Raw genomic sequence first — 22,419 nt, forward strand, 5'->3', positions numbered from 1 at the left:
TCACCCAGGCTGGAGTGCAGTGGTACAACATCAGCTCACCGCAACCTCCACCTCCCTGGTTCAAGCAATTCCCCTGCCTCAGTCTCCCGAGTAGCTGGGATTACAGGCACACGCCACCACGCCCAGCTAATTTTTTTGTGTTTTTAGTAGAGATGGGGTTTCACCACGTTGGCAAGACTGGTCTTGAACTCCTGAGCTCAATCTACCCGCCTTGGTCTCCGAAAGTGCTGGGATTACAGGCGTGAGCCACCACGCCCGGCCTTTACTGTGCTTTTTGATATTGGGCACTCATTTTATAGCATCTTCTGTTATTAGAGAAATCATTATACCAAAGCACTGAATGCCAATATGATATGTGTAAATATTGCTTAATAGTATTGGCCCTGAAGTATGTGCTGTCTGGAGTTACCCAACTTCCTTGTAGCTTAGTTTTCTAATCTGCAAATTGGGGGTAATAATAGTACTTATTTAATAGGATTCTTGTGAGAATTAAATGAGTTAATATATATAAAGCCTTTACAAAGTGTCTGACATATATAAGTACTCAATAAATGTGACTTGCTCCAATAATGGCAGTAATAATAATAATAAACAGAGGATGATCGTTTCCTACATGGGATTATTAAAGTGGCTGTATGGCAAAAGCAGATGAGGAAAAACTTTTTTTTTTCCACCCACCAAGGAAAAACATTTTTAGCTTGCTTTTTTCCCCCTACATGAAGGGCAGTTGGGTACAGTCATGGTAATGCATTGTATTTTAAGATTTTGCCTTTCTTATACAGAACAATCCCAGCCTAAAACTTATATACACAGAATGTCTGAGGGTTTGTGGCAACTGGTTAGCAGAAACTTGCTTAGAAAATCCTGCGGTCATCATGCAGACCTATCTAGAAAAGGTAAGGTTTTTGGAGCAACCCTTAAGATAATTACTTAGCATGAATATGCTTCATCTTTTCAAGATCAATATATTTCAAAAGCAAATAAAAGTATGGTTTTATTTTTTTATATATTATTACTGTTGTAGCTCTGTATAGTCTCTAGGGTGGAGTGAAACATTGTTACAAACGAAGCAGCCAATTTTGAAAGTAAGCCCAAGTATAGTATCTCTTCTTCCTCCTTCCTACCTCCGTTACCAGCTACCCTTTCAGCAGGTTGTTTCTGATAATTTCTTCATTTATGCATCTACAAAAATAACTGATTAAGGAATAGGCAAGTCAGCCCTTGCTCTTCATTAGCCCAGCCACCCACAAGTAAAGGCTTCAGTATACTAGCCCCCTTTGACTTTCCTGTTTCTCCCTCTTATTCCTTTAGATTCACTAATTTTGGAAATAGTTACCTCACTAAATAAGTGTAACATGAAACACATGATGCGACTGTCTTTATTTTATTTTATTTTATTTGAGATGAAGTCTCACTCCGTCGCCTAGGCTGGAGTGCAGTGGCGCAATCTCGGCTCACTGCAACCTCCGCCTCCCAGGTTCAAGCGATTCTCCTGCCTCAGCTTCCCAAGTAGCTGGGACTACAGGAGTTGTGCCACCACACCTGGCTAATATTTTGTATTTTTAGTAGAGACGGGGTTTTGCCACGTTGGCCAGGCTGGTCTCGAACTCCTGACCTCAAGTGATCCGCCTGCCTCGGCCTCCCGAAGTGCTGGCATTACAGGCATGAGCCACCACACCCAGCCTGATTGTCTTTAAATTTTATAAAGTTCTTTGTTTTTACAGAGTTCTTTATAAGTATTAGCTGTTTGGGTTATTTCTACACTGTTAAAGTTGTTTTGAAAAGCCAAGAAAATACTATGGTTCAGGGCTGTCCAATCTTTTGGCTTCCCTGGGCCACACTGCAAGAAGAATTGCCTTGGGCCACACATAAAATACACTAACATTAATGATAGCTAATGAGCTTAAAAAAAAAATCACAAAAGAAATCTCATAATGTTTTAAGAAAATGTACGAATTTGTGTTGGGCCACATTCAAAGCCATCCTGGGCCACATGCGGCCCATGGGCCACAGGTTGGACAAGCTTGCAATAGTTCATAGCTAGCTTTTATATATATATAAGTTAAACTTTAGTGTATTACCTTAATTTGAGTGATTCTTTAGATGTATTTAGTATTTGTAAATATAATTTAAATTGGTTGTGTTTTCTTAAAGGCAGTAGAAGTGGCTGGAAATTATGATGCAGAAAGTAATGATGAGCTAAGAAATGGAAAAATGAAGGCATTTCTCTCATTAGCCCGGTTTTCAGATACTCAATACCAAAGAATTGAAAACTACATGAAATCATCAGAATTTGAAAACAAGCAAGCTCTCCTGAAAAGAGCCAAAGAGGAAGTAGGTCTCCTTAGGGAACATAAAATTCAGACAAACAGGTAACTAGGTTTCTACAAGTGACAATTTTATGTTCACCAGTTAACTGAGTGAATGTTTTTGCATAGAAAGAGTGACTTGGTCTTTTTATCTGATAAAGTTTTGAGCACTAAAAGTCAGCTTAACTATATATAGATTATCTTGGTCTTTTGGGTTCTTTTCGTTCTTTTTTTGGTTTTTTTTGAGACAAGGTCTCACTCTGTCACCCAGGCTGGAGTACAGTGGCGTGATCACTGTACTCAGTTGACTGCAACCTCGACCTCCTGGGCTCAAATGATTCTCCCCCTCAACCCCCGAAATAGCTGGGGCTACAGGTGCACGCCATACCTGGCTAATTTTTGTATTTTTTGTAGTGATGTGGTTTTGGCATGTTGCCCAGGTTGGTCTCAAACTCATGGGCTGAAACGATCTGCCCACCTTGGCCTCCCAAAGTGCTGGGATTACAGGTGTGAGGCACTGTGCCCTGTCTTGGTCCTACTGTAGTTAATCAGAAATTAGTATGTAAGACATTGACATGTGTTCTTTTATGAATAATTCATGCTCTGCTTCTAAGTTCATTATGGAGAATTTAGATATTAGCTTTCTGTTTTGCTTTTTTGGTTTGTTTGTTGGTATCGTAGTGGAAAAGGAGATAGATATTGAAATTAATCACAAAAGTTACCTATTTTGATGTAATTAAATCCCTTTATTTAAGCCTGTCTTGAATCTGTATATTTTAGTGTAAGTAGAGGTTTAAGTTAGCTAAATAGCTTGGAGAGAGTCCCCTTTGTCCTTCGATGCTTAGGAAGGTGTGTGAATTGCACAGTTAAGACAAAAGTAAGTTTATTCCCTTTATAATCCTTAGAAGTTTGCTTTTTTCCCTGGGATAAAAACCCAACTTTTTTCATTTATGTTGTATATCGTGTGTGATTTTGTAGTTCTGTTAAAGTTCATGGCTTTTGTGTTTTACCTTAATTATTCTATGCAAGATACACAGTAAAGGTTCAGCGAGAGCTGGAGTTGGATGAATTAGCCCTGTGTGCACTGAAAGAGGATCGTAAACGCTTCTTATGTAAAGCAGTTGAAAATTACATCAACTGCTTATTAAGTGGAGAAGAACACGATATGTGGGTATTCCGACTTTGTTCCCTCTGGCTTGAAAATTCTGGAGTTTCTGAAGTCAATGGCATGATGAAGGCAAGTGTTATTCAGCCCAATATTCTACCCTGTGCTTGAAAAACTTAGACGTAAAGCCCCTTGATGTCAGGAATCGTGTATACCTCTTTGTATTCCTAGCACTTGGTCCAGTACTCTACACATGAGTAGCATTTTGTAGTTTTCTAAACTTTGATCCATATTTAGGATTATTTACAAGTTCTAGTCTTGTTTCTACAAAAGTTCCTTTGTATTATTATAATATTATATAAGCCGACAAGCTGTAAATAATGCAAGTTTGTGTGGAGGTGAGAGAATTTAGCTTGGTCCTATGTCTTTGCAGTTACCATAGGAGAGTGTCTAGAATGGGGCATTAGATTGGAGGATTTAGAAAGCAGTTAAAGATGATGTGATCACAGGTGGGTTTTCCCCCTGCTGCAGAAATCTGGGATTTTTACAATAAATTACTTTTGTAAGTAGAGAAAATATATTTTTCAGAAAATGTCAAGACAGCAGTATTGTATAAGTTTTTCTTTGAAAACCTTAGATTATAGTGATGACACCTAATATTAAATTTAAGTTGACAAGATATATGTTACTCAATTTGAAGGTTAGAGATAAAATGTTTCTCCTGCAGGAAAAGAATAAGACTCATAATAGATACAATCAATCTCTGCTGTAGTATACACTAAATATTACTTTTGGCCTATGGGGAAAAGCAGTTACTTCATTTTGTTGTACACTGACTTCTCAGGAATCAAGATCACAGTCACACTCAGATCATGTTTGTCTTCTTTAGATTTTTTGGAATACGAGCAGTACCAAGTATTCCAGTTCCGAATCCAGTTTAATTTAGGACCAAATATTTTGATTTACCAATGCGTTAATCTGGAGTACCCATTAGAAGGACCTTCAGATAAGATAATGAAGGAAAACAATATAGTTAGTGAAGTTTTGTTAGCCACTTGTGCTAATAGAGGAGCACTGTCTTAAAATAATTTATTTGCTTAGATGTGAGAATATTTGAAATACCTTGTTTCTTAATTTTGTGTCTTTTTTTAATGGTAGAGAGACGGAATGAAGATTCCAACATATAAATTTTTGCCTCTTATGTATCAATTGGCTGCTAGAATGGGGACCAAGATGATGGGAGGCCTAGGATTTCATGAAGTGCTCAATAATGTAAGTAAACCTGAAAATCAAACCACAATAATTATTTTTATTCTATTATTAGTATATATTATATAAAGTATAAATACCATTCCCTCTAAGAAATGGAAATACAAGGCCGGGCGCGGTGGCTCATGCCTGTAATCCCAGCACTTTGGGAGGCCAAGGGGGGCGGATCACGAGCTCTGGAGATCGAGACCATCCTGGCTAACACGGTGAAACCCCGTCTCTACTAAAAATACAAAAAATTAGCCTGGCGAGGTGGCAGGCGCCTATAGGCCCAGCTACGCGGGAGGCTGAGGCAGGAGAATGGCATGAACCCCGGGGAGTGGAGCCTGCAGTGAGCCGAGATGGCAACACTGCACTCCAGCCTGGGTGAAAGAGCGAGACTCCGTCTCAAAAAGAAATGGAAATACAAAATTTTATATTTTGTGTCTTCTCACATTACATAAGCTACTCATTTTCTCTCTCTAATTCCTCTTAGGCCTCTGCCTCTTTCTCACACATGCAGACATACATGCTCTACCCACTGCAGTATCTAGACAGTAATACACATTTTAATGTTAAGCAAAATGAAAAATATGGATTATATTTTTTTATTTGCATAAATCTAATAGTTCTTAATTTTCTTACAGCTAATCTCTAGAATTTCAATGGATCACCCCCATCATACTTTGTTTATTATACTGGCCTTAGCAAATGCAAACAGAGATGAATTTCTGACTAAACCAGAGGTAGCAAGAAGAAGCAGAATAACTAAAAATGTGCCTAAACAAAGCTCTCAGCTTGATGAGGTATTTGGATTAAACATACGTACCTTTTAGAAGTGTGATAGTGAGTCTTTCCTAGAATATTTCTTTTTAAAATCTTGTATTATGATCATGCCATCTAAAATTGGTTCAAGGCTGGCACGGTGGCTCACGCCTGTAATCCCAGCACTTTGGGAGGCTGAGGCAGGTGGATCACTTGAGGTCAGAAGTTCGAGACCATCCTGGCTGACCAACACGGCGAAACCCTGTCTCTACTAAAAATACAAAAATTAGCTGGGCATGGTGGTGGGCACCTGTAGTCCCAGCTACTCAGGAGGCTGAAGCAGGAGAATCACTTGAACTCAGGAGTCGGAGGTTGCAGTGAGCCAAGATTGCACCATTGCACTCCAGCCTGGGCAACAAGAGCGAAACTCTCTCACATTAATTAATTAATTAAAATTGGTTCAAAATTCCTTAATATTTGTCAAAGCATAGGAGATACCAGTAGTATTTTACTTTTTTCCTCACAGCAGTTGGCAAAGTGAAACAATAGATTTTGAAAGGCACCTAGGTCATTGATGAGAGTGTGTATCTTTGATGTATTTCATTTATGACTGTTTTGCTTGTATCTGAGGAATTATAATCATTCCATTGTCTAGATATGTGCATAAATTCTGTTTTTCTCTTTGTTTTTCTAACTCTGAGAAGTTTAAATGTTGGGTAGTTCCTTATGTAATGTTTTTTATTTTTTTTTTATTAATAGGATCGAACAGAGGCTGCAAACAGAATAATATGTACTATCAGAAGTAGGAGACCTCAGATGGTCAGAAGTGTTGAGGCACTTTGTGATGCTTATATTATATTAGCAAACTTGGATGCCACTCAGTGGAAGACTCAGAGAAGTATGTGTTTCAAAGAAGCAACGTTACTTTCTTGCTGTGTTACTCTCTGTAGAGATATATTAGTTATAGAGCCTAATAAGTAAATCTGCTTAAAATCACAAACGTAATCCAAAAGCTTAATTTATATCTGATAGCTTCAACATTCCCTTACTTTTTCACTTAATATCTCTTGGTAGAACTGATAATAGGTGACTACACTAAATTAATTATTTGATTTCTTCTGATAATCTTCTGGCATACATACTTATTACAGAGAATTGCATAGAGGCAAGTCTATTAAAATAATTGAATAACTGAACATTTCTAGCATCAAAAGTTTTTTTAAACGATGTGGTTACTAAAACTGTGTGTGCCCTGGGACTTAAAAACAAAAAGGCTTTACCATTTCTTCCATAGGTGCTAAAATGCCATTATTTAATTATTCTTCTTGCTGTTGTCAGTTCAAATAATTATAAGCTGCTATAATCTTTGGTTTTGTGACTAGTCTCTAAGTATGCTTGTAAGTATCTCCCCATACTTTAATAATTATATTTTTTCTATTCAGAATCGTATCTTCAAGTTTAAATTCTTATTGCTTTAAAACGAATGGGACTTCACATATTGTTTCTCTAAGCAAACAAAAAGTATTGACATGTCTTTTAGTTGCATTTAATGGTAATGTGACAGGAGTATGTTATCTATGTACTACGCAAACTATTACATAATTATTTTAAGATGCTTAGTCTGGTTCCTCAGGTGGAATCTGGTCTAGTTACCCCTGTCAGGTAACCTGCAAATTTACTTGAAGCTACATTAACCACTGTTGAGCTTTGACGCTGAGCTGCACAGTGGCCAAAGCCCAGAGTCTTCATTTCTCAATCAGAGCCTGAACCACAGATTAGCAACAAGTTGGGGCCAATGGTATCTGCTGACTATTCCTGCTTGACCTTCAATGCTGTTCCTCAGTTTGTCACTAAAATCTCTTCATTTTTAAATACAGAAGGCATAAATATTCCAGCAGACCAGCCAATTACTAAACTTAAGAATTTAGAAGATGTTGTTGTCCCTACTATGGAAATTAAGGTAATTTACAATTAACTCGATTTTTTTTAAACAATTTTTTTTATTAGATTGAACCATTTGAAATAGTATTTTTATGTAGGTCAAAATTGGTTAAATATTGGCAAATTTCATGTGTTTCAACCTATAATTTCTCAGTATTATATTTCCTTTGCCCAAGCCCTAAAATACTCAAAAGCTTCTCTTGCTTTCTTTTCCACTGCCTTCTGTTCTACACCTCCCATCTTTCTTATGAAGGTCTATAGACTGTTACTTTCATTGGCCAGAAGGAGAGTTTCCATGTGCTTATGTCAAGATTAATTTTTGACTTGGCAAGAAAGGTTCCAATTGTCATATATTGTTTTTAAAAATTCTATGTGCAGTAAAATGTATTGGCTGTGACATATCACAGTATTAAGTAATATAGTATGTATTATTATAATATTAAGCTGACTTCACATGCATGATACACTTAGCTCTGTTCTAATATTCTTTTATTGCAAGAAGTAATGGAAGTAATTTCATGTGGGCAGGGATATATGTAATAATAAGGGTTATAAGTTTAGAAAACGATCATCTTAAATACATTGTCTTTCTTTTCATTTTGCAGTTTACTACTTAGTATCTAGTTACTTGATTTGAAATGTAACTGTATCATGTGGATTAACTGCTATTTTTCTAGCTGTATCAGCTAAGTGATTTCACTGAATATTTCCTTAAAATGCCAGATTTAGCATTTATAACCCAGAAAACTCCTTCTACTGTTTTCCAAAATTTACTTTATGTTTTTGTGAGGAGTTATTTCTCAGATGACTTTACATATATTAGTGAATCTTTGATTAAATAGTAGTTAAAGTTATGGGCGTGAGCCACCATACCCGGCCTAAAGTTGTAGTTCTTAACCAATATCACATTGTCATTTGTTTCTCTGTTTAATATTAAAATTGCCATTTATAATGTATTTTTCTTTAAGTGCAAATAGTGTATCTGACCTATTATCAGTCATGTTTATACTTTTATTAGGTGGACCACACAGGAGAATATGGAAATCTGGTGACTATACAGTCATTTAAAGCAGAATTTCGCTTAGCAGGAGGTGTAAATTTACCAAAAATAATCGATTGTGTAGGTTCCGATGGCAAGGAGAGGAGACAGCTTGTTAAGGTGAGCCTTCCCTTCTCTGGCTTAGCCCTTAGAGTTTTAATGATGAAAATTTTTAGTTGATATTTTCTTTCTGCTTTATTTGGGGTTTTGTCTTTATTTTGAATAATTAGAAATGAAGATTTGTAGAGTAGAAATGCATTATTTTCTAGAACCAGGCTTTTCTCCATTTTTTGTGTGTCTCTGAAAGACAATCATTATTATATGGTTGATTCAAGTAAAAGAATACCATTACCATGTACAGACATGTACAGTGAGCTTGCTTCTTGTGAAAAAAATACTTTGGTGTCTGTCTCTTATTTCCTTGAATAGTACAAGTTGATGTCCTTTGCGTCAGTATACCAGGTCTCGTACTGTGCCAAGTGCTATTTAATGTACCAAAAAGGGAGAGCATTCTTCCCTTACCATTTGCTCACAAGCTCTTTGGGTCCTACTGGGGAGTGGTGGAAAGACACAGTGCTGTTTTACTCAGATGTTTGCAGTATGCCTTCCTAGGGGGGACTTCCAGTTAATCTAATTACAGAAGTAGTGAGGGGAAACTTCTTTTTCTAAATCAGTGTAAATGTTGTAGCTTATTCTAAATGAAAGAATGGCAGTAGGTCTTTAATTATTTGGGAGACTGTCAAGAGGTGCACAGATGCTCAGATTGGTTTCTGAGTGCCTTTGCTATTCTCAGATGACTCTGTGTTTTTATAATAAAATAAACTGTACTTGTTTATTGACGCTTAATTATTCTAAAGGGCCGTGATGACCTGAGACAAGATGCTGTCATGCAACAGGTCTTCCAGATGTGTAATACATTACTGCAGAGAAACACCGAAACTAGGAAGAGGAAATTAACTATCTGTACTTATAAGGTAACTATTTGTACTTCTGTTAGTTCACCAAAAACATATAAAAGATGCCATTTGGCTGGGTGAAGTGGCTCATGCCCATATTCCTAATGCTTTGGGAGGCCAAGGTGGGAGAATCACTTGAGGCTAGGAGTTCGAGACCAGCCTCAGCAACATAGTGAGACCCCATCTTGACAAAAAGTAAAAAAAAAAAAAAAAAAAAAAGCCAGGGATGATGGCATGTGCCTGTAGTCCCTTAGCTACTTGGGAGGCTAAGGTGGGAGGATCACTTGAGTCCAGGAATTTGAGGCTGCAGTGAGCTCAAACTCTGTAGTGAGCCCCAGTCCAGCCTGAGCAACACGGCAAGATCCTGTTTAAAAAAGAAGAAGAAGATGCCATTATTTGGACCAGGAGTCTACAAATGTTTTCTGTGAAGGACCAAATAATAAAGATTTATTTTCTTTGTAAAAAGTATTTATTAATGTTAATTATAGTTAGGTGTTTCTTATAGTCAACTGAAGTATTTTTTCCTTTTTTTTCTACTCAACAATATGTCACAGAAATCTTTCTCATTTTTTAACAGCTGCATTGTGTGTATGTATGTAGTTTTTTATACAAGTCCTTATCAATCGGCATTTGGGTTGTTTTCAGTCTTCTGCTGCTACAAACAATGCTGTATTCTAGTGAATAACCTTGAACATACAAATTTCATACATGTACAGGCAAATCTGTAGCATGGATTTCCAAAAGTTGGATTGCTGGGTTAGAGGATACATGCACCTGTAATCTGGTACATATTGCCAAATTACTCTCAATGGGAGTGCACCCACTTACATTTCCTCTATTTGCTTGAGAAGACAATCCTCAATCACATTCTATTAGCTGATCATCTTTGACTCTTATATTAATTATTCATTTAACCAGTTTAGAAATAACAATAAATCCTTATTTTGAAGGGCCTATTTTCCATAGGTTTGTCTTTTGTGATTTCATTCCTGTACCTCATTTTTAAACTTTCTCCTCTATAAATGTTGTAACAGGGACTATGGGTGACATCTGCTTTTTTATATATTTCTAGTTTCCCACTATGAACGTGTTTTATTTTTTAAATAATGGCTAAATTAAAAGCGCTAAATAGGGGAATGAGGAAGAATAAATTAGATCTACCCTCCAAAATTCTGCTTGAGTTAGGCTATTGTAATAAAAAGCAGAACTTGGTTTTGAGCTTCTTAAATGCTTTCAGAGACAAATATAAAACTTACTGGTTGGGAGAGAGGCATACTGTTCATTAAGGAAAGCACAATTTTTTCCTTAGCCTTCAAGTTTGTAATCCTCGATGAATGCAAAAAGCAAAAGTTGCTCTGTAAAAGCTACTCTGTAGAGGGATTTCTTTGATGTGGTTAAGATCATTGGTACTCAAGCTTTAGCAGACATCATAGTCACTTAGAGAGTTTGTTAAAACAGATTCCTGAGCCCCATTCTTAGAATTTCTAATTCAGCAAGATTAGGGTAGAACCTGTGAATGTGCGTTTCTAGCAAGATACCAGTGATGTTGATGCTGCACTGGTCCAGGGACAACACTTTGAGACCCACCAGTCTACTTGTTCTACCATCTATTGACCTGACTTAATTTTATTTATTTATTTTTATTTATTTTTATTTTTATTTTTTTGAGACGGAGTCTCGCTCTGTCGCCCAGGCTGGAGTGCAGTGGCGTGATCTCGGCTCACTGCAAGCTCCGCCTCCTGGGTTCACGCCATTCGCCTGCCTCAGCCTCTCCGAGTAGCTGGGACTACAGGCGCCCGCCACCACGCCCGGCTAATTTTTTTGTATTTTTAGTAGAGACGGGGTTTCACCATGGTCTCGATCTCCTGACCTCGTGATCCGCCCGCCTCGGCCTCCCAAAGTGCTGGGATTACAGGTGTGAGCCACCGCGCCCGGCCTACCTGACTTAATTTTAGAACAAAGTTGATGATCTATTAGCTATCTCCTATCTGACAGATAATGTAGAGATTGCTAAGAAGCTTTTAGAGAGTAGATATTCTGTAATGTGAATGTTTATGCTCTAAATGCCAGACTTTTAGATTACAAAGATAATGGCTGAAGAATTGGGTTACAAAAATACGGGCTATAGGAGCACCTCCTGAACTCTCAGAAAGTAGCTAAGATTTCCAAGCAGATACACAATTGAACCTCCAAAGTTCATTGCTGTAAAGCACAAAAAAGCGAATGCCTGACCTAGAATATCTTGAAAGCAGAAATTACTAAACTTTCATTTCTACCTTATGATTTTTCAACAGCTAGTTTTCACAGAAAACTATTTTACCATATAAATTATTCCATTAAGATTTCTAGCCGGGCATGGTGGCCCACGCCTGTAATCCCAGCACTTCAGGAGGCTGAGGTGGGCGGATCACTTGAGGCCAGGAGTTTGAGACCAGCCTGGCCAACATGGCCAAACCCCATCATCTCTACTAAAAATACAAAAAATATAGCCAGGCGTGGTGGCGCATGCCTCTAGTCTCAGCTACTTTGGAGGCTGAGGTGAGAGAATCACTTGAACCCGGAAGGCAGAGGTTGCAGTGAGCCGAGATCACACCACTGCACTCCAGCCTGGGTGACAGACCGAGACTTCTTCGTCTCAAAAAAGGAAAAATGTGTAGAAGCCAGATGCAGTGGCTCATGCCTGTAATCTCAGCACTTTGAGAGGCCAAGGCAGGAGGATCACTTGAGGCCAGGAGTTTGAAACCAACCTGGGCAACATAGCAAGACCTCATCTCTACAAAAAATTGAAAATTTAGCTAGGCATGGTGGCATGCACCTATAGTCCCAGCTACTCAAGAAGCTAAAGCGGGAGGATTGCTTGAAATCAGGAGTTTGGGGCTGTACATGAGCTTTGATCATGCCACTGCAGTCCAGTCTGGGCAACACAGCAAGACCTTGTCTTAAAAAAAAAAAAGGCCGGCGGGGTGGGGTAACCCAGATAATTAATTGAGTATTTAATGTTACACATCTCAATATTAAAGTATAACCTCTAAACACAACAGTTTAGGTTTGACTATTTCTTAGAATTATGACAATAATCCAGTAATGTTATTTTGAGATTACTCCAAGAATGTGAAAGTTGTGTCATCATTATGTTAAACTAACTGTTCTTGCCTTTAGTTAAGGTTCCCTAGACTACAGCGAAGTAGTCTACCCAGTCTAGTCATCTGTAGAGTCATTCCCAATCCTGAGATTCAGGTCTTCTGTGGTCATTGTGTCAACAAGAGCATACATTGACTACCTGGAACTAGATCTTGGTATAATACAAACCTTGTGTCATTGTGCAACCTCAAAAGGAGAGACTTGTATATTGAGGCATGCCAGATATCTCTTGTCAGAGAGAATCAGATGGAAATGAAGACAGTTCTTATTGTATATGTTGATAACTCAGACATAGCCCTTAACATTAACCAGAATTAGAGTGGTTGGCCCCATTTTTCTCCACTAAAACTATGCATTGTTACAAAGTATACTGAACAAGTCTAAAATCTTAGGTGTCAAGAGGATTTGTTTTCTAAAAGGCAAGTCTCTAATAAACAATATTTAAATGCTGAAAGGAGCTTTGCACTTAACCTGATCATCCTGCCTTGTGCCAATAAATAATTTTTATTCCTTGTCATGCATATTTCAGAGCATCTATCTCAGTCATGCTTCTGGGGAGAGAAGCCATAATATCTTAAGACATTCACTGAATATAATGAATTAACTTCATTTCTGTGTATCTAGGATGATATCAGCTGTGTACTTTCAGAGAACTGAGAAAATAGTCATCAGTCCTTTTTTGTGGTATTCACACAAAATACCCAGATACCCAGTTGAAATCTTCCAGAGAATCTTTAGTACCAGAGAAAACACTGTCATTTCACACCTATTCCAAAATTGACCACATAGTTGGAAGTAAAGCTCTCCTCAGCAAATGTAAAAGAACAGAAATTATAACAAACTGTCTCTCAGACCACAGTGCAATCAAACTAGAACTCAGGATTAAGAAACTCACTCAAAACCGCTCAACTACATGGAAACTGAACAACCTGCTCCTGAATGACTACTGGGTACATAATGAAATGAAGGCAGAAATAAAGATGTTCTTTGAAACCAACGAGAACAAAGACACAACATACCAGAATCTCTGGGACACGTTCAAAGCAGTGTGTAGAGGGAAATTTATAGCACTAAATGCCCACAAGAGAAACCAGGAAAGATCCAAAATTGACACCCTAACATCACAATTAAAAGAACTAGAAAAGCAAGAGCAAACACATTCAAAAGCTAGCAGAAGGCTAGAAATAACTAAAATCAGAGCAGAACTGAAGGAAATAGAGACACAAAAAAACCCTTCAAAAAATTAATGAATCCAGGAGCTGGTTTTTTGAAAAGATCAACAAAATTGATAGACCGCTAGCAAGACTAATAAGAAAAGAGAGAAGAATCAAACAGACGCAATAAAAAATGATAAAGGGGATATCACCACCGATCCCACAGAAATACAATCTACCATCAGAGAATACAACAAACACCTCTATGCAAATAAACTAGAAAATCTAGAAGAAATGGATAAATTCCTCGACAAATACACCCTCCCAAGACTAAATCAGGAAGAAGTTGAATCTCTGAATAGACCAATAACAGGCTCTGAAATTGTGGCAATAATCAATAGCTTACCAACCAGAAAGAGTCCAGGACCTGATGGATTCACAGCCGAATTCTACCAGAGGTACAAGGAGGAACTGGTACCATTCCTTCTGAAACTATTCCAATCCATAGAAAAAGAGGGAATCCTCCCTAACACGTTTTATGAAGCCAGCATCGTCCTGATACCAAAGCCTGGCAGAGACATAACCAAAAAAGAGAATTTTAGACCAATATCCTTGATGAACATTGATGCAAAAATCCTCAATAGAATACTGGCAAACCGAATCCAGCAGCACATCAAAAAGTTTATCCACCATAATCAAGTGGGCTTCATCCCTGCTTTTTGAAATTCAAACTCAGCTCTTTCTCCAACAACTGACATCACAGTTGAGACTCTTAAGCAGAGGTAGAAAAAAGCTAACCCATTCCTTTCTATATCAGTCTCTCAACAAAAAATAAGGGTTTGATTCCCCCTCCCCGCCCCAGAGCTAGATATTGATAGAGAGTAATCAATGTAAAAGAGACTTTAGACAGAGTACACTATACTGCAAGAATGTTAATGTGATCAGGCATCGGGGTCACAGCTAACTCAAAGACAGAGCAGGGGAGAGGGCATGTAGAATACTTATTAGGCAGGAAGGGAAATCAGAAAGGCCATGAGATCATTCATTTGTTTATTTAATAAATGTGAATTTATATGCCTATGTTGGGTTAGATACTCTACTGAGTGCCAGGTCTATAGAAGTAGTAAAACATAGCCCTGGTCCTTAAGGTATTCACATTCTAATAGGGAAAATAAACATAATAAAAATAATTATAATGCAAAGTGTATTTGTTAGGGATGGCACCACCTTTACTTGGTTGCTCAGACTGAAACCTAGAGGCTTTATTTTCTTTTTACTTTTATGGAAAATTTCAAACATACAAAAGGAGACAATAACATCATGAACCCCCTTGTACTTGTCACTCAGCTTCAGCAGTTACCAACTCATGGACAATTTTGTTCCATTTCTCCTTCCACCAACTTCCTTCCAATATTATTTTAAAGCAAGATGTCATTTCATCTGTAAACATTTCAGTGTTTAGATCTATAAGGTAATGTCTGTTTTAAAAAACCATTATCACGATACTGTCATCACTCCTAAAACAATTCACAAAAATTCCTAAATGTCACCACGTAATGGGAGTCATTTTAAACTCTTGTTTCTCTCTTCTCAAGTCTCGTCTATTCCATCAGCAAGTCCTATTGGTCACCTTCCAGGCAGGTCCCTTTTTACCACCCCTGCTATTACCACCCTACCTTCTACAGTCACATCTTTGTAGATACTAGAGTTTAAACCAACAATTTACTTCTGCTCTTGGTTTTCAAAAGCTAGTTTTATTCATAACTGTTAGAGTGATCCTTTGAAAAGTGTCTAAGACAGAGTACTCTTATTCGGTATCTGTGGGGGATTGTTTCCAGAGCCCCCTGTGGATACTAAAATCAAGTCCCTTATATACAGTGGTGTATGTAGCATTTGCCTATAACCTATGTACCTCTTCCCATGTACTGTAAATCATCTCTGGGTTACTTAAAATACTTTATATCGTGTAAGTGCTATGTAAATAGTTGTACCGTATTGGTTTTTAAAATTTTTATTTTTTATTGTTTTTATTGAGGTTTTTTTGGTGAATATTTTTGATCCACAGTTGGTTGAATCTGCGGATGCAGAGGGCCACCTGTATTCCATTTTCCTGTTCAGGACCCCAGATGAGTTCACATTATCCCTGAATGACAGCTCTCTAAGTGATCTGCCTCTGCTGTTCTCCCTCCAGCCTTGAGAGGCTGAGTCTGCGGGATCACTTGAGGATACCACTCTCCTCACACTCCTCTCACTTTCTGCTTGTATAGATGAGTCATCTCCACTTGACTTATCTGGTCTTTTGCAACAGCTTAGACACACCAATTTGTTTCTGCCTCAGGGCTTTTCTGCTTCTGCCTGGAATGCTTTTCCCTCAGATCTTCACACCAGTCACTCCCTTACTTCATTCAGGCTTCTGCTCCAGTGTTACTCTCAGAAAGGCCTCAGACCATGTTGCCATTACCCACTTTCTCTCTTTTTTAAACTTACGTTTTGTTCTCTTATACTTATTATCTAATATCATGAAATGTTTATTAGGATATATGTTCCTCACCAGAATGAAACTTTATGAGGGCATAGTCTTCATCTGCCTTTTTGCCACTCTGTTCTCAGTGCCCTAGCCCTATGTGTAACACATAATAGGCCCTCAACAAATAAATGTTAATAAATTAATCAAATGCTTCCTGAAGACACAAGAGTTCAACATATGTGAAAAAATTAAAATTAAAAAATATAGAATTAAAGACACCATAAAGACAAGTGACCAGCTGAGAAAATGAATATAATAATGTTAATTAGAACAAAAAGGATCATTTTAATATAAAGAACAAGGGATTTATATGAAGAATACAATGATATTCAACTTTTCTAGTAATCTGGAAAATACAAATTAAAACCACAGTGAAATACTCTTACCCTCAGATTAGCAAAATATAAAAAGTCTGACAATATTAAGTATTGGGAAAGTTATAGAATAACTCTACTGGTGGGTATATAAATGAGTACAGCCACTTTGAATAGTTACTGGCAATATCTGGTTAACCGAGTTGAAGATGCACATCTCCTCTGGCTCAGCTGTTAAATTCCTGGGTATATACCCTGGAGCAAACTTGTCCAACCCACAGCCTGCAGGCCACATGCAGCCTACAGGATGGCTTTGAGTGCAGCCCAACACAAATTTGTAAACTTTCTTAAAACATAAGATTTTTTTTCGCAGTTTTTTTTTCTTTTTTAGCTCATCAGCAGTTTTTTTTTTTTCTCTTTTAGCTCATCAGCAATCATTAGTGTTAGCGTATTTATGTATGGCCCAAGGCAATTCTTCCAATGTGGCCCAGGGAATCCAAAAGATTGGACACCCACCCCTGCCTAGAGACACTGAAATATGTTCACGAGTAGTTTATTTCATTGCAGCAGTATTTCATGGAAATGTGGAAACAATGTAAATGTTAATATGCAGATTGGATAACTGTTGTATTTATGTAGTATATAGCTGTTAAAATCAATGATGTAGAGTTAAATATGCTCACATAGTTAGGATAAAATAGTATTGAATAAAAAACCAAATTACAGAAGAATACATATAGTATCATAATTTTTTCACCTAATACTTAAAACTATTTGTGTACATATAGCTTTGAAATAAAAATATACTAAAAAATACAAGAACGTGATAAACCAGCTAACAGTCATCTTGATGGTGGGAGGGATTTCGGGTCAGTGAAGCACACACGGGGGAGCTTCATCTCTTCCCCAGCAAATGTGAGAAAATCCTAGATTTGATAAACCTGTTTAATGGATAAAAGGGTATCTGTTAATATCATTTTCTATACTTTATGTATGTTTATAATATAATTTAAAAAACTTTTCTAGTAAAATTGCTTATTTTATATTTAGGAGTACATTTTCTCTCTGTGAAGATAGTAAGACTGTAAAGCAAGAGTACATGTAATTTCAATAATGAAGTTACATTAAAATTGAGACCACATTCATGGGTAATAATTTCCAAGTGAAACTCCCCAAATTTAATTGATATTAAAATTGTAAGGAAAACAGTTAATTCCTCTCCTAACTGGGCAAACTAAGTATGGATTAATGACAGATGACGGTGAGTATAATTAACAGGAGTGACCTCTCAGAGAATCCTGGGGATTGAGTGATGGGCAGGCTCTCAAACATCTAGGCAGCAGGCTGGAAAATTATATTCTTTGAGCTTAAGTTTATTTCCGATTAGTTTCCTCCAAGGAGCTTTGTCTTCTATGGACAGAGAAATATTAATACAACTTGAAAAAAAATGCTTTGCACTGACTCTGATAGCTGAATGATCATCAAATGTTCTTTAATGGCCTTTTAAAATTAAAAGGTATTTAATCTGTAACTCCAGGTGGTTCCCCTCTCTCAGCGAAGTGGTGTTCTTGAATGGTGCACAGGAACTGTCCCCATTGGTGAATTTCTTGTTAACAATGAAGATGGTGCTCATAAAAGATACAGGCCAAATGATTTCAGTGCCTTTCAGTGCCAAAAGAAAATGATGGTGAGTGACACCCAAAATTAAAGGTTATTGCAAGATTATTTAATGGCTTATTAAAGCTGACAGCTATCAGATATTGTAGAATACAAAAAAACTTTAATTTCATCAGGTAATTGTCAAAGATACTAAGTAAAAGAAAAACTCATCAGAATGAAAGTGTGTGAGTGAAAAAGGAAGGATTTTAAACTATATAATATGTCAACCCTTGTCAGATAAGAAATGTAAAGGTTATTCAGTGTGTGCTGATTGGCTTTCAATTTGGGATAAACTAATTCTTAGCAAACAAAACACTAAAATGCTAGGCTCGATGGCATGCACCTGTAATCCCAGCTACTTGAGAGGCTGAGTCTGCGGGATCACTTGAGCCCAGGATTTTGAGGCCAGCCTGGGCAACACAGCAAGACCCCATCTCTAAAAAACAAACACACTAAAACAACAACAACAACAAGATTATTAAGTAATTTTTTATGATACTGATACAGAAAACCTTCTGAGACATTTACAGTGTCACATTGGCCATCGAGTCTGATACTCATTCACTGAATCAGCAACATTTATTGTATGCTTTCTATCTACCAGGTACTGTGCTGACTTAAGACTTCACAAATATTACGACTAATCATCATGATCCTTATCCCCATTTTAAAATGAGAAGTTCAGGGAACTTGCCCAAGGCCAGTGAACTAATAAACAGAGCAAGGATTTGAGCCTTGTCTAAATCCAAAATCCATTTACTGTTCATTTTATTGTGCTTTCTGTGACATGTTTTTTAAAATGTGTGACAAGTGCTATAGGTGTTGTGATGGAAGTCTGTACAGGGCACACAGGGTACAGTGTAGGTATGGAGGAGGAAGTGCTTAGTTCTACCTGGGGTGGGGAGAATAGAGAGAAGTAGATCCAAGAACTGCTTCACAGAGGAAAAGGTGTGTGAGCTAAGTTTTGTAAATGAGTTGTTTTTCCAGGCAGAAGGAGCATATAAGCAAAGGAGAGGAGGCATGAGCAGGCAAAGACAACATAAGCATAGGCTTAGTGTTTGAGGAAGAAAAGATGAGATTGGAGCAGTAATTGTTGGTCAAAAGATGGACTGTTGCTTTATGAAATGCAAAGGAGTTTGCACTTTATGCTATAGGCCTTATAAGACCCTAAAGGATAGTTATATCAGACTTGCATTTTAGAAAGAAATTCCGACAGCACTGTGGGTTCTATTTTTGAGAATGCAAACTGGAGGCATGAGATGGTCTGAACTGAGATGAATGGCAGTAGGAAGGGAGAATCGTGGGTAGAGATGAGAAATATGAAGGAGGCAGAATTCATAGCATTTGATTGCTGATTAAAAATAAGGTTGGGGGGCAGGTGTGGTAGCGCATGCCTGTAATCCCAGCACTTAAGGATACCAAGGTGGGAGGATTGCTTGAGCCCGGGAGTTTAAGATCAGCCTGGGAAACAGTGAGACCCCATCTCTACAAAAAATAAAAAGTCAGCCAGGTAATGGTGGCACATGCCTGTAATCCCAGCTACTCGAGGCTGAGGTGGGAGGATTGCTTGAGCTCAGGGGCCAAAGTTGCAGTGAGCTGTGATCACACCCCTGCACTCCAGTCCAGGTGACAGAGACCCTGTCACCCTGTCTCCAAAAAAAAAAATGTTGGAGAAAAGGAGTGGCCAGTGCCTCCCAGTTTTCTGGTTGGGGCAGCTGGGTAGATGGCGAAGCTCTTTGCTGCACTGAAGAATAGAAGAGGTGACTAAAGTTTGCCAGAGATGAAGTAGTATTTGAATTTGGAAGTGATCCAAGTGAAGATGCTGAATGGCAGCTTGAGAAGCACATTAAGCTAAAGCTTAATAAAGATATCTGGGCCAAACATACAGATTTAGAAATCATCAGCACATAGATGGGAGGGAGTTGAAGTCGGTAAGCTTTGCTTCAGGTAGTATTTTATAGCAAGAAGATGTTGGAGGATAGAGATCTGAGTCATGTCAGCTGCCATCCATGAGGGATTCTTCTATTCTTTCTCTTTTCCTGTTTTCTATTGCAACCCAATGCTGTGATGCCATCTGAGGTTATCTGGAACTACTTAGGCATTTCTGTGTTTACTTCTGCTTAAGATTACAGGATTATTCAAATTAGAATTTAATCAAAACAAATAACAGTCACTGTAGGTGTGCTTCCTCCCCCAACAATTAATATGGAAATCCTAAAGGGATTATCACTTGTAATTAATTGCTTCCCTGTCCAGACTGTTAGCTTCTTGTAGGTAATGTATCCTGTTCATCTTTATTGCCCCTATATCTGTCATATTTTTATATAAAAATGTGTATATTAGTTTAATTGAACACAATATTGAAAAATAATTATATATATGCTCTATTTAAAGGAGGTACAAAAAAAGTCTTTTGAAGAGAAATATGAAGTCTTCATGGATGTTTGCCAAAATTTTCAACCAGTTTTCCGTTACTTCTGCATGGAAAAATTCTTGGATCCAGCTATTTGGTTTGAGAAGCGATTGGCTTATACGCGCAGTGTAGCCACTTCTTCTATTGGTAATCTTCTTGTACATATAGTAGATTCAGCACTTTGTTGTTTGGCAGGTTTTATTTTTGTTTGATTCAGCACTTTTTCTACATTCTGAGTTGCAGGGGGATGACAGTGATGATGTGGTTAGTAACCAAACCATCTTCATTATTAAATCATGTTTCTTGTTCATCCTGATTCTTAGCGTCTACCTTTTTATAACTTATGCAGAAGAGAATTCTCCTACTTCGATAAATAATAAAAAGACAGGGTTTTCTTCATTTTATAGTGAATATGGCATATTTTCTCTCCTCTCAATATATTACTTTCTGAGACTTTCTTTGGAAAATAATGAAACCTGTGATAACTTATTTCCTTTAATTATTTTTGTTCTTTTGCATATAACCTCTAAAATACCTCTAAATATTATCACCTAGTGATTAATAGTTTAGTAGAATTTTGTTTTCAGAACAGAAATCATGAGATATATTTAAATATTTTGTGTACAATATATATTTTGACTATTTTTCCTTAAGAAATTAGAATAGGTAGCTAGTATGGTTAACAAAATCCTAGAGTATGAGAACTAATGGAAACATTAGAGATCATCTAATCAATTTTTTTTTTTTTTTTTTAACTAAAGATGACTCCCTCCATCACTTACATACTATACCCCAGGAAGGCAGGGCATGTATGTTTTGAAAGAGTTCCCAGGTAATTGTGAAACTCTCTTCTACATAGAGAATCACTAAACTGATACAACTAGTTTATAAACAAGAAAGTAGGCCTAGTTAATGACAGAGTGAGCCAGACACCCAGTCATTCTGATTCCCTACCCCATGTTTTTTTTTGTAATACCATGTGATTTCTCCCATTAGTGCATGTCATCATCTGTCTTAAATACAGAAATGCAGTTTTTTGGGGGGATACATACCTGGTGAAATGAATGAATGATTAATTTGTGTTAAATATAATTCATCCAGGAGAAGAAAGTTTCACTGAAGAGTGAAGAGTTTATCCATAGACTTCTCATTTTATAAGTATGTTCAATAAAAATTTGAGTACATATAATGCACAGCTTTGGCCCAGGTAAATAATGGGTCTCAACTTTAGCCACAATAATTTTTTAAATACTAATATTTTAAAATGTGTGCCTATTAGTAAAGAGAAAATATTTTTAGCAAATCATCTAGGATTTGTAAAATGCAATATGCATTAAAATAGCTGGCAAGATTTGAGTTAAACTCAATATGGCCAGTTATGCACATCATTTAAGTAGGCTAAAAATCCTAAACTACTTAAAGATTATACCACGTTAGTGGTCTTAATTGAAATTAAGGCTGTATATTAGAAAGAGATGGAATCAGTGATTTCAGATTGTTCGTTTTTTTTTTTTCCAGTTGGTTACATACTTGGACTTGGTGATAGACATGTACAGAATATCTTGATAAATGAGCAGTCAGCAGAACTTGTACATATAGATTTAGGTAAGTAATAAAATCTGTGTATCTCTATTCTTTTTAGTAAATATTTGGTCATCATGGAATGTTGTTTGTCTACCAAGATATTACAAATATAAAAGAGAGACAGATACATGGAAGCAGTAAATATTGGTTTTTTTTGTTTTCAGCATAAACAGTTGTCCTGGAAGAAACAGTTAACTCTGCCTGGGATACTGAGTGAAACTTAATAGATGAGGTGACTTTTGAGCCTGGTCTTCAAGAAAGAAA

General features: G+C 37.2%; 2 protein-coding genes across 17 annotated transcripts in view; one reads left to right on the forward strand and one right to left on the reverse strand.

Annotated features, from left to right (window-relative positions):
- The window catches only part of ATM (ATM serine/threonine kinase), a 140,310-nt gene that overhangs the window by 101,541 nt on the left and 16,350 nt on the right, over nt 1-22,419 (forward strand). For 6 of the 7 annotated variants that reach the window (XM_055273004.2, XM_063636463.1, XM_063636465.1 and 3 more), the window contains 12 exons: nt 783-896; nt 2,155-2,372; nt 3,339-3,550; nt 4,577-4,686; nt 5,310-5,468; nt 6,187-6,325; nt 7,305-7,387; nt 8,387-8,527; nt 9,265-9,381; nt 18,037-18,186; nt 20,553-20,718; nt 22,090-22,176. In XM_055273004.2, coding sequence (XP_055128979.1) covers nt 783-896; nt 2,155-2,372; nt 3,339-3,550; nt 4,577-4,686; nt 5,310-5,468; nt 6,187-6,325; nt 7,305-7,387; nt 8,387-8,527; nt 9,265-9,381; nt 18,037-18,186; nt 20,553-20,718; nt 22,090-22,176 — 1,696 coding nt within the window. Of the gene's footprint in view, nt 1-782; nt 897-2,154; nt 2,373-3,338; nt 3,551-4,572; nt 4,687-5,309; nt 5,469-6,186; nt 6,326-7,304; nt 7,388-8,386; nt 8,528-9,264; nt 9,382-18,036; nt 18,187-20,552; nt 20,719-22,089; nt 22,177-22,419 lie in introns of all 7 variants that reach the window. The other variant, XM_063636467.1, reaches the window with a different exon arrangement.
- Nucleotides 1-22,419, reverse strand: part of C3H11orf65 (chromosome 3 C11orf65 homolog) — a 213,110-nt gene that overhangs the window by 68,067 nt on the left and 122,624 nt on the right. For 3 of the 10 annotated variants that reach the window (XM_063636505.1, XM_055273024.2, XM_063636506.1), the window contains one exon: nt 16,425-17,440. The exons of 5 other annotated variants lie outside the window; for them this stretch is intronic. In XM_063636505.1, coding sequence (XP_063492575.1) covers nt 17,370-17,440 — 71 coding nt within the window. In that variant the 3' untranslated portion in view covers nt 16,425-17,369. Of the gene's footprint in view, nt 1-14,179; nt 14,227-16,424; nt 17,441-17,669; nt 17,910-22,419 lie in introns of those variants that run through there. 2 more of the 10 variants (XM_063636500.1, XM_063636497.1) reach the window with 2 other exon arrangements.

The sequence above is a fragment of the Symphalangus syndactylus genome, chromosome 3 (genome assembly GCF_028878055.3).
Source record: "Symphalangus syndactylus isolate Jambi chromosome 3, NHGRI_mSymSyn1-v2.1_pri, whole genome shotgun sequence".
Classification (NCBI taxonomy): Eukaryota; Metazoa; Chordata; class Mammalia; order Primates; family Hylobatidae; genus Symphalangus; species Symphalangus syndactylus.